This window comes from Temnothorax longispinosus, chromosome 2 (assembly GCF_030848805.1).
Source record: "Temnothorax longispinosus isolate EJ_2023e chromosome 2, Tlon_JGU_v1, whole genome shotgun sequence".
Taxonomy (NCBI): Eukaryota; Metazoa; Arthropoda; class Insecta; order Hymenoptera; family Formicidae; genus Temnothorax; species Temnothorax longispinosus.
The window spans coordinates 15,998,894-16,017,655 of record NC_092359.1 but is presented as its reverse complement, the minus strand read 5'-3'; the positions used below and the strand labels follow the sequence as shown (position 1 = coordinate 16,017,655).

Below are 18,762 nucleotides of genomic sequence, written 5' to 3'. Positions count from 1 at the left end.
TCTTTTATCCACTCATAATGATTTAGCCACCGCTAAGTTTTATTAGTCACAAATAAAAAAGAAGCTTGCATCTCTGTCTATAGACGATTGTTCACGTCAAAAAGATTTTATCGTTCATTTGTCATGCAACTTAAATTGTCAAAATCCTTTAAATTTTCTCCGTTTGTTAAGTTGAATCAATTATAAAACAGAGATGAATGCTTCGAAATTAAAGATAATTCCGATTTTTCTTAATACAATTTTAAAAACGTCTGGCATATACATGATGTTACACAAGAGACATACTTAAGAAACAATATACTTAATGCTTCAGCGTTGAAAATTTTAAAATGCAATTCGCGATGTACTCCAACAACGACCAGAACAACAGAGGCGGTAGATGTCGAATAAGCGAGCGTTTAAATTCGGGAAACGTCATTAACGTGAACGAGACTAGCAAAGGGTCTCTTTCTGTCTCTCTTTCCTTTCTACCGTGGTACTTACTTCGCATAAGATATTTTATGAAAAAAGTTTTTAATACACCCTGCTCCCTCCCAACCTCATCTGCTTGTCGCCCAACCCTTCATCGTAAAAAGGGAAGCGCGATAATGTCTACGGCGCACACAAGTAGATGCGATTTTCACTGATAGAATCTACGTGGGCCTTCGCTATAGCTGCCTCGCAATAGCTGCAGGGAGATATCAGTTTGTCATAACGGTTCGCGCGGCAAGGAATTCTTCCGCGAGCGAGAGTCCTCATAAAGGACGACGTGCTAGACACATTCGCGAAGACGGCCGTATTATCACTCTCGCAGCGATATTGAATCCCGAAGCCAGTCAAAAACGAGTTTTATAACACCAGCCGGAGTAACTTTATGAGATCGTTGGACTTCTCAAACGGTTTTGCCTGAGTGTGCGACACATTCCTGGCTACCAGAGGCAGGAATTAAAACTTGATCTTGCGTGTTCATCATTAATTCGCTACCCATATAAATACGTATTACTTGTAAAATAAGATTCATCGCTATTACTTACTGCGAAAAGCGCAGTCGCTACGTGTAGGGAGATATTGTAGTAATTTATCAAATATGTGAGATTATATTTTTAGGATTCCATGCTATGTCGCTTAGTTATATGGACAGCAGCAAATATATATCTTACTTCATTATCAAGATTCATCAATGTTATAAAATATTTTAGTCATATACAAATATATTATAGTTAAATTAATTATAAACATTAAACAATCGCGACAAAAATCTTCCTCGATATTTTCTCGATAAAAAACTTCCGGCTAATCGAAGACTCTATGGTTATTAAAATTGATTATTATACGGGCATTCTATGTTTTGATGATAAGATTGTAATTAATACAAGCCATGGTATCCAATATCGACCTTAATACTGTTACCGAAGTAGTATACTATGCAGATGCATACAGCATAATATATATGCCGGCGAAAACATGTGCGTTTACATGGCACGATGAACTTGCAGTTATTGTGAAAACACATGTAAGATTCTCTCGCTCTCTCTCTCTCTATGTATAGGTATAATATACATATATATATATATATATATATATATATATATATATATTTCCTTCACTAGCAAAATTAGCCAAGAACTCCGACACGCCGCGCACCGTGGCGGGGAGCGCATCCGCGAGATTCTCAGAAACCCAAGTTGACAATGCGATCTTGACTAACAATAAGCGCCGAGACGCGAAAGTAATCCCGGGCACGCGACACGCTCAAAACTCGCTTCTCTCGCAGAGACACGAGATTTTACGGTGGGGATGTGCAGTCGACTACTGTTTTCCGATTACGCTCGCGGAGTCTCGCACGAAGACTATTGCAACACGACAACGAGCAGTGACGGAAAATTTGTTTAAAATTCAGAAAAGCAGATAATATAATTATGTGAAAACTTATTCTCCGTGTATCATTGAATTCGGACTGTTACATTACGTTAAGCGATTTCGCTCGTAATTATCGAGATTTATTTCAGAGCTTTGCAATGTTATGGTGGGCAATTACTTCGGGATAAGAAAGTTTGTGACCTTATAAGAGAGAGTAGTGGATAAAAATATTATTTGTGCGTAATAATATATTACATAATCTAGTGAAATAATGCAAATGAAGTGATATAATAGTGCAAGTGCTTCAGAAATAAAACTGATGTCACTATTCAGTCTTCTAGTTCCGCTGCTGTTCAGGGGAAGCCGCACGAGAAAAATGGATGACGATACTGACGATAGTGAGTAGATTTGTTCCAAGACAAAAGAATTTATAAGAAGAAATTAAGGAGATATCAAGAAGAAATATGTTGAAAAAAAATAATAAAAATTATATTTCAAGACGCGTGTAATTAATGAAATAATAATAAGATGATTTTATCGCGTAAATTTAAAAATAATTTCTTATTTGTTTGGTCAAGGTTATTATGTAAATTAGAATAAACAAACAAAAGCAATGCATTGCTAACAATCTCCTCAACGGGATGAGGTTAAGCCAACAAAGCTGTACTATTTTTGCTAACGTTGCGAAGTAACGCACGATTTATTGCGAAACGTTAGACCATGTTCACTTACTCGCTGCATGTATAATGCATTCCGATAATTGAGATTGTTTTCTTTTAAACCGAGCAAATGAAGTATATCTCAGAAAAATGCCTAATGGAGTGATTCACCGTTGAGTGATAAAATCTGTTTTTAATCAATTTTAAATATAGGCTTGACATTTTAATTAATTTTTAAAATATTTGATATTGAGAATTAAAATGTTAAAAAAAGTCTTCATTGCAGATAAAAAAATATCGATAAATCAGAAATGCAAATAGTATTTCAATTAAAAGCGACAAATAAACATTTATGACTTTTGATGCAGCCTGTATTCTCGCGTTGGGATGAAAAAAAAGCGGTGAGACGGGAAACTGAAAGCGCGAAAGACGAGAAAACGCAAGCTCGCTGTAACATACAGACGTTGTTGTTTCTGTTTCTGGGAAAGTGTCACGAGACACCTTGCAGCCAGGGGCTTTCATAAAAATCTACCATGTCGTGAAGGAAAACGTTGTCGTCAGGTTCACAAAGCGAGGTGCTCAAGTTTCCGTACTTTTCGAATGCTCGAACGAGGACGCGCACGCAAAATGCACGATCGTATGCATCGGCGGATGCAAACACCTGCACCGAAACTTTCGCGCGAGCGAGAGATGAAAACACCAGGTCGATCCTACCTTCCTCAGCCTACAGTTCCGAAAGTACCCACTAAAGTGAAACTTCTAAACCTGCTCGTATAAATTTCAGATTTTGTGGCTCCATTGTTGCCGAGAAGCAAACCGCAAATTTTACCGAACTACCCGGGTCGGAATTATTTAACCTCGAGGTATTCGTACTGTTACTATATGTTGCACACGGCTAATAGTTTCTCGAACACTATACAAACTTACAACTTACCACAGTTGTATATATATGACAATTGAATGTTAAAGCAAAATACATATTGAAGCAAAACATATCCTATTGCAAATTGAAAAAAATTTAATTGAAGAATTGTGTTTGAGAGAGAGAGAGAGAGAGAGAGAGTTTATCCATATTTCAATTTTATATTTTCTCCGAGTAGACAAGATCATCAACGAGCAGTTAAAATGCATAAAAAGTAATTCTAGAAACTAACAATAAAAGCATCGATTTATCTGTCGCAAATTTTCAAATTTTGCGATATTAAATATCATTTTAATATTCGGATATATTAAATCCATACAAATTTACAATAAAAGTGCAATAATATTATAGTTTAAAGATACATATCGAGAACATCGAATTATGAATAATTCCAACCCTAAATTGAACGAGAATCAAACGACGGCGAGACGGTTCCGTCGCGAGTTAACGCTGTACATGACACTTTATAAACATATTCTTGACGTCACGCCGCATTTCCGGCGAAATCTAAACGAATCTAGACGAGGGCAACGGACGAACGTTAAAAATACTGCCGGATAGTAATTATTTAGAGACATGCAAGTGGATATTTTGACAAGATCGTATAGAGTTGGTCGGAATGTGAGCCGTTGCTGTCTAGTAACGATGTCATCGGATATTCTATGGAACTCTACGTGTCCAGGAATACACCCGTGGGATATGTCTATATCTACATAGTCACGCATGCATACATATGTATATATACACACACGACACGCCTCGGCGATAATTCAGCTCTGTCAGAATTCTAGTGGCTATAAAACGCGTATACGCGGGAACACCTCGTAGGTGTCCGTCGACTGGACGAAACTATAAACAACGACCGCTTATTTCGACGGTGTTCATTGTACCTATAGTATATATCTATGTCAATCAATCGATGGTACATTTGTGCATGTTTGATGTGCCTCCGACTTGTTCTAGACATGCGTAAAATGCACCAATGTTGTGCAACGTGCTAATTAGTCAATAGAGAATCTCTGGAGTTCATAAAAGAAGAAAGCATTATAAATTGTTTATATATCTAACGGCTAGAAAATTATTGGAATTCTAAAAAAAAAACTTCTTGGTAAAGCCTATGGAAAATATTTTATCTGGTATCTAATTAACGCAGAGTAGTAATATCAATCTTACTGACAATGCGATAATCAGTTCGATAATCAATGATCTTTGGCTTTTAACAGCCTCGTTTTTGAATCACAAGTTTTATTACCTATTTTGTTTTCAAAAAATGTTTATTTTATTAAGATTACATTCATATATTAATATCCAAATAACCAACAAATTAACTTGATTCGAATCTATTCTTTAATTTAATTCGAATAAAAAGGTACCTCCAATTATAGTTTATGAAATATAGTATGTCGATACCCTGATTTTGCGCTTTAAAAATCTGCTCTTAGTTAATGGAGCTTTATCGCGGCACAAATCATCCTTGTCCGAAGCGGCTTTCATCCATCGAGTTCACAAACGCGCTATCTCGACCTGCCTGGGTTCGATTAACCTCGGGAGGGTAGTTTGCCGATAAGCCGTGACATACGCAGCGAGGAAAAAAAATACCATTCCGCCAACGCAGAGTTGACGCGCGGATCTCGTTTCGCAGAACGCTTTCGCAACGTTGTAACGTCATTTTTAGCAGCGGTTTCCGCGCGCCTTGCCATGGTAGTGGCATTATGTTTGTACAAAAAAAGAAAAGAACAAAAAATAACAAAAAAATAACGCCTCCCTGGACATCGAAATGGAAAATATCTCCTGATTTACGAGCCCTCGGTGTAACCGGTGACTACCTGGGACGTTCGTCATTCTGTCAATGGTACGGCTGCCCCGTGGCGATACTCTTGCATATACAATACTGCATTTAGTTATAAACTCGCGAGGTCCGGAGTCTAAAGGCGCCAAGCTGCTCAATCAAAAGTGATAAACATAATTTGTGAAAAAAATTTGATCTTTTTAACAAAGAAAGAATTTATAAGAAATAGACCTTAACATTCTTTTTGAAAAACCTAAAAAGATTCTTTTAGGTTTTCTTAAAGTATCTAAAGAGCACTTATTGTAATCTAAAAGAATCTTTAAAAACTTTTATTTATTACTCTCTTTAAAAACTTTTTATTTATTACTCTTTCATATAAAAAGTTAATTTTAATAAATTATTTTTTATTCTAATATAATAATAATAAATTATGAAAATAATATTCACACGTATCTACTATTACTTTCGATCGACAAGGAAATCAGTCATCGTCAAGAATAAATGAGTCTAAGGCGTCATTTTGCTCCAACCTCTGTTTGCATATATACGATCTCAGACGGCAATTCTCGAAAACGAAGGCCCGCATGTTTCGATGCGCACCTTCATTAGATCGGTTCTTAACACCTCTCGTGAGGCGCCAGATTGAATCTCGAGAGAAGAAAAAAAAGATATCGAGACGAAAGGGTCAAATATTTATGAGGCGGTTCTACCATCGCAGTCATCGAATATTAATGTATTCTCTTTAAAAAGAAAGATCGATCGGCCTGATCGCGACCGGTTTCATCGAATTTAACACGGTGGAAGATATAAGACGACAACAAGTTAATTGGAATCATTTGGAAACAAATATACTTCGAGTTTTCTCAATCATATTTTTATATGATTGATATATATAAGCTATTACATTATATGAAAAAATATGTCTAATTACATAAAATATCTCAGAATATTCGACCACTTATTTACAGATATTAAAATATCTATAAATAAATTACAAGAGATGATCATTTTTAAAATAGCATTACTAGAACAATAATTACGAAATTCTTTAATTCTATAAGAATTAAACAGCTTCGACAAATTGAGTCTAGAAGATGTAATTTAAGCCCTGTATCCTCAGTTAATTTAGAAGACCAGAACATTATAAAAAATTACACACATATGTTAAACATTTTAATTCGCATTTATGAATTACAACATACAATATACATATAAGAATTCATACACTGAATTCATATTCCGCCTACAAGATCATTTCTGTTGGCATGAAAAAATCGTATGTTCTCGTTAAAAATGGGGAAAAATGCCAGATATTGACTTTCGTCTCGTAAAAAGGACCTTCCGGTGAACTTAACTTTCCATATAGCCGCCGGGGCTTGTTCGCGAGAAGTTACTTCGGCTCTCAGTATTACAACGGCGGTCTGTTAGCGATAATTTACTTGGGATATTGGCGCGATCTAATTCGGGCGCGCTCTGGCAGCCGACGGATGGACGGTCGTGTCACGTTCGATTATATCCAGAAGGACCACGCTTCGTAGCTACATAGCTTGCTGGAACCTTAAATGAAGTGTTAGTTAACGCGACGAGCTGTCGATCTAGATTACCTGGTCTAGACGCAGTCTCTGCAGAGTGACGTTTCCAGCGGTCCCCATCGTGAAATGACACTGAGTCGAGAAGTTATATTGCGTTAAAACTTTAAACCCCAAAATTACAAAACCAATACCTCTGAAAATGGTTCTCATAACGAAGATGATAAAAAAGATTAAAACCTAACAGCACGTAATTATATTTATTTTTTCTACATGCTAGTAAGAAAGCTTTCTCTGTATATTACTGTAATAATATAACAACATTTTGTACGTCGATCACGCATAAATGTTACAGAAAGATATAGCTCATAGATGAATCCACGAAACACAATTTTCAGTTGAGAAAATATACAACTCTTCTATGAGAAATAACTGTATAATTCGTTGGGACGATTTAAAGATAATTGCCGCAAGAATTGCAAAATTATGCGCTTTATACTTCGACTCGGTGACATTCCCTCCGACTTAAAGAACGCTTTAACGGCCATTCTGGTTTACTGCCAGCGGCATGAATTAACACTCGACTACGACCACGTTTATCGTCGACTGTGAATCACTAAACATACGTGTTTCATGAGAAATGTAAACGCGACAATTATTCCGTCATGCCAAATAACCCGACGCTGATTCGTGTCGTTAAATTGGGCAAAGATACGACTAGAAATGCTTATTTGACTGGATAATGATCTTGTTATTTCTTCGGAATGCAACATAACGATTATACTAAAATTTCATCATGTTCATTATATCAGTGCTTTATTTTTTTCTCTTCTTTATGTGCCGTTGGCATATTTTATTACTACACTGCGTTAAATTCATGAGATTCAAGCAATACGCTTCATTTCACTCGCTTCTCATCGACTCGTTAGCAGAGTCGATCATACGAATACACGTGTAAACAAACGCGCGGAGTTTTCTGCGAGATCAATCGAACGCCTATGACCGTGCGATTTCTCGTATTCGCAAAGATCGTCTCGCTTCAAAGTAACACAGTCGCAGAGAGGCGGCATCAAGAGTGAAAAGCGAACCCCGGGAATATTTCCTCCGAGTTCGTTTGCGCTCGTTCTCGTCGACCGGGGACGCAATTTCCACTTTTCAAAGAGCCAGAAGAAATTCCGGCCTGCTGATAGGAACACGGCGAGTTGGCAAAACCAAATATGTATTTCGTAGCTGCTTTGATCACCTTCGCGGCGAAAACGCCCACAGCAAACGAAAGGAGACCGACGAAGTCGACGCGAAGCGAGGCTCGTACGCTCGCTCTCTTTCCCGTCTCTATGCAATTTTGCTTTCCTTTTCTTTCTTTTCTCAAAAACGCAGATCCACGAGTTTGTATGTACATGTACAGGAACATTTGTGTACTTCGCCTCTCGAAAGGCGATGCGACCAGAATGCGAAGAGGACAGTCCGGTCTTTTTAACTGTCAGGATTAATTAATGTCGGTCCTTCGTGAGAAATACCGGACCGACGCTACTTTTAAAGGCGCAGAGGATTCCACGCGATGGAATAAGGACGAACACGATGCCGACAGTGCCGAGTGATTAAACTTTCCCGGTACGTGTTTGAACAGGAATAATTAAAACTTTTTCTCTCTTTCTCTCTTCTCACGAGCAAAGAATGAAGCGTACCTTGACGAGCAGTATAATGTAAAAAGATGATAAAATATGCATGCAGGAAGATATTCTCGTCTAGTGTCCGTAATAGAATGTTAACGAACGAGACACAAGATTGATTAAGAATAGAAAGCCAAATTTTTAATTGGGTACTTTATATCTAATTCTAAGAGTGATTATCTAACTCTTATCGAATATTAATATCAAATATAACTCTCATATTAAATTATGAAAGCGTCAAACCAAGTATATTTAATGCTAAATGTAGCATTATTCAAACGATTTAATAAATTTAAGATAATTTAACTTCTCTTTAATTTTTGCAGAAATTATAGATATTAAGTGACATATAATGTGTATAATACGTATTGATGAGCTTCTTTTAAATTTAGTTTATGTCGCTTTTGTACATATATCGTATGAAACACGAAGTAGAATAACGTAGAATATCACAACTGATATTCGCGTAAATTCGGGTAAAAATTTATGCTCCAGGGTATGTGTACTGATAACCCCATACGAAACTCGAACTGTCATGATCATCACACTGTCAAAAATAAAATGGACACCGGTCGCCGAGAGCATTTTCAGTGAGCCATATTACGTCGCTGCTCGCAAATATTCAGCTTTGATGCTTGATTGAAGGGTATTCTGCACGCGGCTAAAAATATCCACGTATTCGCGCCAGCGAGCTTACCTACACCCGAATAAAAAATCGTTATGTTATTTTGTAAGATCTATAAGCCAGTGATATTCGTTCTTTTTATACGTCACTCGTAAATGCCATGCGTGTTGGCGAATCCGTTTCAGACGTACGGTTGACTGTAATTTTATTTTTTTTTACGTAAGTATCATAAGCTTATCAGGATACTTATTTTAAAGACAAACTTTTTGGCAAGTAATCAACTTTTCTTTAGTTAAAATTTTCAAAATAGACTAATGACAAAAATACTTATAAATTTCATGTGAGACTTTACTTATACAAAAAAATGAATGCCGAAAATTAATTAAAACATTTTCGATTTAGCGCGAGATGTTCCGTATTGACAGTAAACACATCTCTATTTACCCCTCAAAAATTTATTATAAAACAATTGTTTCCAAAGATCCATGCAAAATAAATCGCAAAATTAAAATGTTTGACATGTATCGGATGGTTTTAATATTCTTTATCATCGACACAGATAAAAAGAACAGTGGTGGGTTGTAGTATATTTGAACAAATATCGTTTTCAAACAGAGCTCATGCAGAAGATAAATGGTCCAAGTTTTAATAGCATCCAAATAGCCGTCGGTGTCCACAGGGAAAATCCGAATTTATGAACCTCTAGAAGGATTTAATTTATTTAAATTTCAGACTGGTAAGCCAGGTTTAAATCCTGATTTACCACATGGCTTTTCTTGTTACACGCACACGCGCACTTACTACCTAGGCTTAAGAGAACTGTTATCACGAGTGCTTTTACGCAACTTTTATGAGAGCATAACCGTAGAAAAATCAATGAGCCGTAATAAAATATTTCGTGCCATGAAAAGAGCTAATTAGAGAAATAGTCAAAACTTTTGCAAACCAACCCGTCTTTCATCAGTTTCATCTATACAGTCGTCAGTAATTTTGCGTGTAAATTTAGATATTTATATGTAACTATTCGTTATAAATAAATTATGGAATCTGGAAATTATGAGAACGGATGCACATAAAGCGTACCGCGCAATACAAATAGAAAAGAATATATTACTAATATTTTATCTCACAGATTTTTTTATATTATACAAAAGATAAATCTTCGATTTTATTCTTCTTTTTGATTCACTTTTTTTCTCAGTAACTAATGTTTAAAACACTAGCTAGTCGAGTTTGAAAAGAAAAAGTATTATGCGTATACAACATAATAAAAAGCCTGTAACGGTATAGATCGCTGAATTATCTGAAAACTTCCGCGATCGGGTCGTAGTTCAAGCGCTGGGAAAACACGCTCCAAGCATAAACCCATTAATCATCGAAGTAGGAGGCACCGATGACTGATGAGATACTTAACTTAACTCGCATCTAGGTGGGTCGAAGATCACTAACGCTTAAAAAGAAAAACCGATCGACTTCGTTTTCAACAATGGAGCTTGCATCCGCATACATCGTTCAACCTGACTGATTCTAGTATACTCCTATAATGAACGAATATAAAATAAACTAAAAATTTGTCACATCAGAAAGGTATTCTGAAAAATCTAAAAGTTTGTAACATTTTTACATAACTCATGCTTATGATCCTAGAATACATATAAGATCCAAAACTGAAGCACATGTAAGAAGTACAAAACGTAATACAAAAAGAAAGATTTTATATAGAATATGTATAAAATATTTTCTCTATTTTCAAATAAATTTTTATCTCTCATGGCTAAGACAAGACATCGATGACTGATAAGATATTTAATTATAGAGGGTTCAAAGATCACTAACGCTTCAAAAGCTATACATAACGGCTACCTTCTATTCCTATCTTTGTATCTATGCTATACACGAAACGCTTTCGGTATTTCTATTACAGGAAGAATACTGAGAGTTTATATCGTGATAGACTTTCCCCCAGAAAAGATTTAACGCGTTATACGCGTGGATGGCGAAGTTTATTCGTCTCGCTCTTTCTCTCTCTCTCTCTCTCTTTCTGCAAAGTTAAGTAATTGGAAGGCCCGGTTCTAGTGATTTATCACCGGCTTCTTGACGCACGAAAGGGCGCACAGGGTTAGAGAGGAGGCTGGCGTCTCAGGCGGAGATTGTTGCCGCGTTGACCAATGATCGATCGTTTCGATAGACGCAACGCTATTGTGAGTAGCCGTATGTTGCTGGTCCTCGCACCGAATGGTGATTAAGTGATTTCCGCGAGAAAAATTGCGAGCCAAATCTACCGAGATGTCAGCTTATCTCTTTGCTGCAAAGAATATATCTCACTCGGCGGTCTTGTTACATCTAAACATTTTAGTCTGTTGTGATTTCAGGCCAAAACGATATTAAGAAATTGCGCAGGGAGAACGAGCAGCTGCGTAGGGAAATATGGAGTCTCAGAGACGAGTACGACAAACTTGAGGATATTTTGAAGAAGCAGAAGAACCGAGGCGAAAGCGAAGAGTACGAGGTTGGCAGTTTGATTTTTAATTGCTTAATACTATAAATAATTCACAATAAAACTAATAAAACATAATGAGAGCACATCAATGAATGGAGAAAACTAGCAAGAAAATTCTCGTTTTTTCCTATTTCTAAAAATGTTAGCTTATTGTTAGCTAATGAAAGTATAACACCATCGTTACGATTGACATAATTAACGACAATCATGTGTTGGAATCTATCGCAAATTACAGGATCGCTCCGAGGAGGATGACGGCTTGCAGTCGGACTTCTCCTGCGAAGAGGACGAAGAGGAGGACGAAGATAACGAGAAGCCGGTAGAGGACTTCAACCAAGAAGAACAGCTAGAGAATGCGGAGAATCAGAAGATCTCTTCCGAAAAGATGAGCAGCAATATGCATCGACTTCACGTGGAGTTCGACGATCTGTCGGTTGTCGACGAGGAAGAGGAGCTTAAGAGAGATAAGGAGAAGATGGAGGCGACACCGGAGAGGGGCCAGGAAAACGAGGCTGTCGGGCATCCACCCCCGCCGATCCTCGGCCCTCGGCAACTTCACGATAACATCCCGTTTTATCCGGCCACGTACGAGCCGACGAGTGGTTTCAGCGGAACCAGTTATTACACCGAATGCCCGTTCGAGTTTCCGAGTGCGGTGGATTTAATGCTATCCACGGATACGTCCGCATTATTGGCTTCACCGTACTCCGGAATACAGCCTGATCCATTGATCCCGCTAGCCAACTTAGACACCGCTGGTCTGGAAGTGGCCGATCCGAACCTACCTCAAATTCACGTCCCACCCATCGGTTGGCAGAACGACATGGTCTTTCAAAAACAAGTGCCTACTTATACGGGTAGCATTGCCCCCGTCACATCAACAACGGGGATAGGAAAGCCGGACTCGCAGCCGATAATAGTTTCCTCGTTGGGAAACTCGGTGTCGCCATCAAATACTTTCAGTTTCTTAAGCAGGAGGAACGCAAGTACGAGGCAACCCATGAGGCTCCATGAAACATCAGCTATTCAAGATTCACGAACGCAATTTTTGTGTTCCGAAGAAGCGGTCGGCAGAAACGTCTGGAACGTGAATTCTCCTAGATTCGCTGTGGCAAACAGAGAAAGTAATACGCAGCGAGTTGAGAATATCGAAGAGACCACGATGCCGGAAAAGCCTAAACACTTCTTCTCACAGCAGCCTTTCAAACTGAAAAGACAAGAAGAAGAATCGCCAACCGCTAGTGTAAGTTATTTTGGAACCGGAACTAGTTCGAGTAGCGGTAAAACAGCTTCTACGGTGGTTTCTAGGACTAATCCTTTCGTAGGGTTAAAAGGTTCAGCGGACATTTACGTAAATGGTGCGATACCTTGTGAAGACGCGAAGGATAAGAATGATCCGAAAACATTTTGGAGTACAGATAACCTATTGATCACGGATAGCAGAAGTGCTCTGGGCAGTCAACTGACGAAGTCGGTATCCTGCCAAGATCTCTCGAGCGACTCTCAGAGTGTCGCGCAACAATTAAAACTAAATCACGTCGAGTCTCAGACGCTTACGAAAAGTGACAATACTTTGGACAGTATAAGCGATTCCTCTAATAAACCGTACAAGAGTCATCTAAACGTGACGTTAAAGGCACCGCGAGTCGAGCAAGCGTCGAGTCCAGATACACCAGAGATACCCAACCTACCTTCGATAGATTACCGTCTCTTTAGGAATCCTTTTTTAAGAAATTTTGATAAGAACTGTCCTAACTATCAAGTAAAACCGAGTCCTCCTCCCACCGCGACACCACTCTCTATTCAGGTGAACGACGACGGCCTCGCTTATCCGTATTCTATGCCGGGTTACGGTCGAGGTGTTCACCTCAACGAGAGATTTCGAGCTGCACACTTGCCGGATCAAAGTCGATTGCTGATACCCAGCGACCAAGTAATGAGCGGCAAGCAGGATATTCAAGTGACTTCCTTCGAGAAACCGAGTCCTTGCAATTTGATACCTTCCGCCACGCCTTACGATCTGACGAGCTTGAGAAGATTAAACGCGAATCGATATCTGCAGAGTCAGAATCTGTACCAGAACGTTCCCTTCGTATCACGAGGACCTGGTCAATTTTATTCGCAGAGATATGGAATGATGTACTATGATAATGTCACGAAAGTACCGGCGCAAACGCAGACGTCGATTGACGGCGATTCGCATCACGAGGACGAGGAGACGATCAGCGCGCCGAATTCGCCGAGCGGACAGAGACGGAAAAAAATCGTAAAGAAAGACAAAACTTTAATTAAAGATCAAAAACCGCTATCGCCGACTGTACAAAGAAAACTAAAGAAACAAACCAGCGCCACGTCGACAGATACACTCGATTCGGCTGGAAAAATGACGCGGAAGAAACCGAGGAGATTGAGCACGACGACGCCCGACGTACAAGAGAACAAGAACGAGAGCAGGTCGTCGTCCTCGGGACAGGACTCGCCGCGCAAAGATCAAAATCGAAGGGTGTCTGTCTACCTCAATTCTAAAAGACGACCGTCTCAAGCGTCATTAAAAACCACGAGAAGTGGTAGTGTCGATGCTAAGGACAAGCTCGCGGATGGTACCGCGCTGAATTCGGAACGCGAAAGAACGAACTCGGTCAGCAGTCGAGAAATTACCAACGTGAAAACTCGCAAGACTAGTACCAGTAGTGGTAATGTGCCATGGTGCGCGTGTTGGGGGAACGGTTGCATTTAATGAAAGCTGCATATTTAATCTCACTCAAGGATGTAACTAGGAAAGCAGAATAAATACAAGAAGTAAAGCGTTAGCTAATTTTAATGTCAAAGTATTGAATATCAATAGTTTAGTTAATTAGTGCATTAATTATTATATAAATAGTATCAATTATTTTTGTGAGCGATGTTTTATTTGTGAAATTAATCTTTATACTTTAAAAAGAAATTACCGAGTTTATCTATGTACCGTTATTTAAAATTACCACGTAGATAAACTATAAAACATATTACTACGCTATATATTATCATTTATTACAAATATCAGAAATTAATATTCATTACTCAATTACTCTGAAGAAGAAAAATTGGATCATACTTTCAAATCAGCGATTTTTTCCATCGAGAAAATTAATGCGCCAGATGCGTATTAATCTAGTCACATCACTGATACCATCTGGATATCTTTCAATAGTCTGATCTCGTATGCATCTCGCGAAACATTAAAATGAGAAGCTGTCGCTGGAACCGGACGCAGTAGCCCTTATTTATTTAACACAGCTGCGATTTGTGTCAACATTGAAAGGTTCTTGCTACTTTCTGGTCCTCGAGCCGAGAGAGGACCAGGTCGACTAAATAATTCGAAGGGCAAATACCAAAGGGAAATGCTGATGGGCCGCGGAATGAATTCAGGAAGGAAGGCCTTAACTTCCCGTTGCTGGTGTAAGGGAACCGCCATTGTAGCCGGTAACGCAGGTCGTAAAACAAGCACAGACAACGGTTCTATGGTGTTACTAACGCTGTCACAACGGGGTGACAGTTGTATCTAAACTAGTTCTGCCAAGAGACCAGGAAGACGGGCCTGCATCCGCTCTTAAGGCAAATTTACTGGGGTTAGCAAGCGCAAGCTTGTCCTAAGCACGCGTGCAAATAATGGTATACATTTTCGAATTATGTAGCTTTTCTAATAGCGATTATTTATAATTAGATTTCACAAACCATATGAAAGTCGGAGGTATACCTAAAACATTAGATATTTTTAAAAGATCTTTTAGATTGTATTGTTGTCATGTTTTATACAAAAGATTTTGCGAATTTAAAATCAAAACTTGAAAAAATTCTTGTTATGACAAAAACTGTTATCTATCGTTCATTATCATGCGCATTATAGTTATAAGTATTACTTTATATGCTGCAAAGCTAAACAAAATACTACATATACAAAATATTACATATACAAAATACTACATATACAAAATATTATTTCTAGTCATTTGATAGTTATATATTTTATTGCATTTTAATGTCTTAATTTATTTTAAAAAATTACAAATAGATTCTACGATTATGTGGCAATAAGTATTCTACGCATTTACAGCATTATAGCTAATTTTTAAAATAATAATAATGAAACAGTAAATGTACATAAGTAATTGTATATGCTGTATTAGACTAGTATAGTATACACTTGTATATAATTTGTATATTTTGATAATTAATTTATATCAATATATATATTTATGTCCGACGTATTTAATGTAAAGTTATGTGTATAATATTTTAGATTTAAAAATGTCAATGTTAGAAAGAGTCTATAGAACAAATCTTATAAAATGTGTTTTAATAACGCATTGTACTTTTATACTTTAAGCGTTTTAAAATACAACATCGATGTATTTTGTACTCAAGTGAATTATTACTTCCTATATTTCTAATGACCATTAGGTAATAATACTCCCAGCCAGTCTCACATTATATTCCTGCGAATCATCGATTATCCGGTTGCGTGAAATTTATTAATGGCCCAAGGGGTACAAGGAAAACTTAGCGGCAAAGTTCGCGACTATCCCTTCGCGGAAACTTCTCCGCGCCGTTATTCGTCGTTCAATTACACGCGAAAATGAAGAAAGAAAGATACGAAAAACGAGAGACACCGTCAATGCTCTTCAGATTTTATGATAGAAAAACATAATTAAAATTCTGTATAAATAAGGCAATTATCTTTTCGCATTGTAAAATAATAATTACTATTTTAGTTAAAATAATAATTAATAAAAAATAGATTTTATATTGCCCTTGCGTTTAATTTAGTTTTTTATTCTTGCATTTAGCAATCGATATATCGTAAATCTTACGGTGCGTGACTTCTTTTTTAATTTAAGAATCGTTCTAAAAATTATAATTCTTATGTTTCAAGAACTTTGTTATTTTCAATCATGTTGAAAGATGTAAGATTATTTATAAATATATTTGAAACAGACGAATTTCTTTGACACAAGAAAAAGTATTTCTTAGCAGGAAGATTTAGCAACGGATATACGAGAATAATATTATCCGACACAGAGAGCACTCATCCCACATTTCACTAATCGCTGCTACAACATCTGGCAATATATTTAGCGCAGTTGCGAGCACGCGGAAGTATCAACCTCCTAAATCACCGTAAACGTGATTCGTATTCAGAGAATCACGTTCACGGTAAGAATTACAATTAACAACAGCGAATTTAAATAAAAAATGTCGGTGATATTCGAGCAGATCTTTGCGAGAAACTGGGAAGAGCTGGTTGGGTCGCGTACGACGAGTGTTAGCGATGAGGGCGGCAAGGAAGGTTGCCGGTGCAATTAAAATGCAAATCGTCCCTTTTCCCGCGGCCTGTCCGCTAGACCATCTTTCCAGGAGGTTTCTGGTCCTCTCGCGTCCTCGCAACTCTACACCATAATGGTAACGCCGTCACCGATTAACTTGGAACTAGTTTAGGAACGACTCGACTCGACTCGACTCGGCTCGGCTTCGCTCGGCTGCGCAAAGTCACACAAGGAGCGGGAACAAGACGCGGTCTTTCGCTTGGTCTCTCTCGCAAAGTGCCACGTAAATGGAAGATGGTACGTTAATACGGTCTAACATCATTTGCAAATGTCACTGCGAGACGTGCTCCTGGCATCCAACGCAAGGTACGTGAGAGAGGTGTGTTTCGTCTTATCGTAAAAGGGACAAACCCCTCGTATTGCGGCGAATGTGGAAATTACAACAGAGGTTTCTAAGATTGTTTTAATATTATATTTTTCTAAAAAATTTGATGATCACCCGTATGCATCGTTTTATTTATATATGTTATAAATACAAGTCATATAGCTCACTACATATACATTTAACATTTTTGTACTTTTACTCATAATTAGTTTTATTCATAATAGAAAAAATTCATAGTTCAGGAACGTCTATCCTTTATATTCGGGATTTTTCTCAATATGTTTCAGGTATTCGAGCAAAACAAGAAAGAATTTAATAAGATTACGCGTGAATTTCAAAGTTTTATTTCATATTTCTCGCGCTCTGCTCAAACGAACAAATCGTTACCGAGACGAGTATGCAGATTAATCGCGAGGCAGCGGCAATATCGCTGTCATCTGTCTGCAAAATAACTACGGAATGCGGACAGGCCGGAAGTAACATCGTATTGTCTTCGTGGAAATAGCGCGGAACAAGATGGAAGAGACAGTACCTTAATGGCCTGATTTCATTTGCAAATGTCATCAAGAATTTTCACTCCACCCGGCAATGGAAACGTCTCGCGTTTCTCATGCGAGGATAAGCGTAATAATGTGCAATGGCATAATTCCCACTAACGCATGCTATACTCAATTAATTATGCGGAAGAACTGCTTCTGTTCGCGTTCAATTTACAGATTACAAAATACTGCATTATGTCGCGGCAAATGCAAGCGTGTCTACAAAAATACTATCACGAGTAATAATTAGAGCGCGTAATAATAAATAAAACTGACTCTAAAAATATATTAAGCAATATATTTTAAGAAGAAGCAATTTCGAAATCTTATTCAATTTTTATGAAGACATTATGATGTTGGAAAAGCATTGTTATAAAAAAAATTTAATTTGAAGTTTTCTTTCTCGAAAACATTTGGTTTTCAGTTTATACAAAGTTACCAATCAACTTTGTCAAGATATCAATATGTAAATATCAATTTTTCGCGTAACCATGGAGCAACGCTAAAAAATGTAACTTTAACTTTTAAAAAGATATGTCTATAACTTTGGCGATTGTCCAAGCATATCTTTATTTGCGCGTGTCTCAGTTATCGTGGATCCTAATTAAGGACTGATCGTCAGCCAGTATTCATAAATATAAAATGTGAGACGTGATTATCCGCTGTTGCAACGTTCGTTAAGATAATAAGCTTTAATTATGCACTTCATAAACCTTCTGTGAATTCCGTCAGTGTACGATCAGGTCACTGACAGCGGACGTGACGGCGCCAACTCAGATTTTTGTAAAAAAAAAAACCCCTGTTGAACGATTCACGGTTCCAAAGAATAAACATGTGCGGTACGAGAGATGTCTTGTCATATTAACTCTAGTCATGGAATGAATTACACTCGATAATTTCGTCCAGAAAAGTGCGTGTATAAATTTGCATAATAATTTTCAATGAAAGGATACACGATAAAGAAACTTGGCGGCGATATGGCAATGTTCCTGAAAATTTTGC

The 18,762-nt window shown here is 37.7% G+C and overlaps 2 protein-coding genes across 5 annotated transcripts in view; one reads left to right on the top strand and one right to left on the bottom strand.

Moving 5' to 3' along the window:
- LOC139808092 (uncharacterized) overlaps positions 1-14,343 on the top strand; it is a 33,106-nt gene extending 18,763 nt beyond the window's left edge. For 2 of the 3 annotated variants that reach the window (XM_071769724.1, XM_071769725.1), the window contains 2 exons: positions 11,406-11,542; positions 11,769-14,343. In XM_071769724.1, the coding sequence (XP_071625825.1) occupies positions 11,406-11,542; positions 11,769-14,270 (2,639 nt within the window). In that variant the 3' untranslated portion in view covers positions 14,271-14,343. Of the gene's footprint in view, positions 1-1,686; positions 2,238-11,405; positions 11,543-11,768 lie in introns of those variants that run through there. The other variant, XM_071769726.1, reaches the window with a different exon arrangement.
- Ror (tyrosine-protein kinase transmembrane receptor Ror) overlaps positions 1-18,762 on the bottom strand; it is a 250,063-nt gene that overhangs the window by 183,254 nt on the left and 48,047 nt on the right. The gene's annotated exons all lie outside the window — the stretch shown is intronic.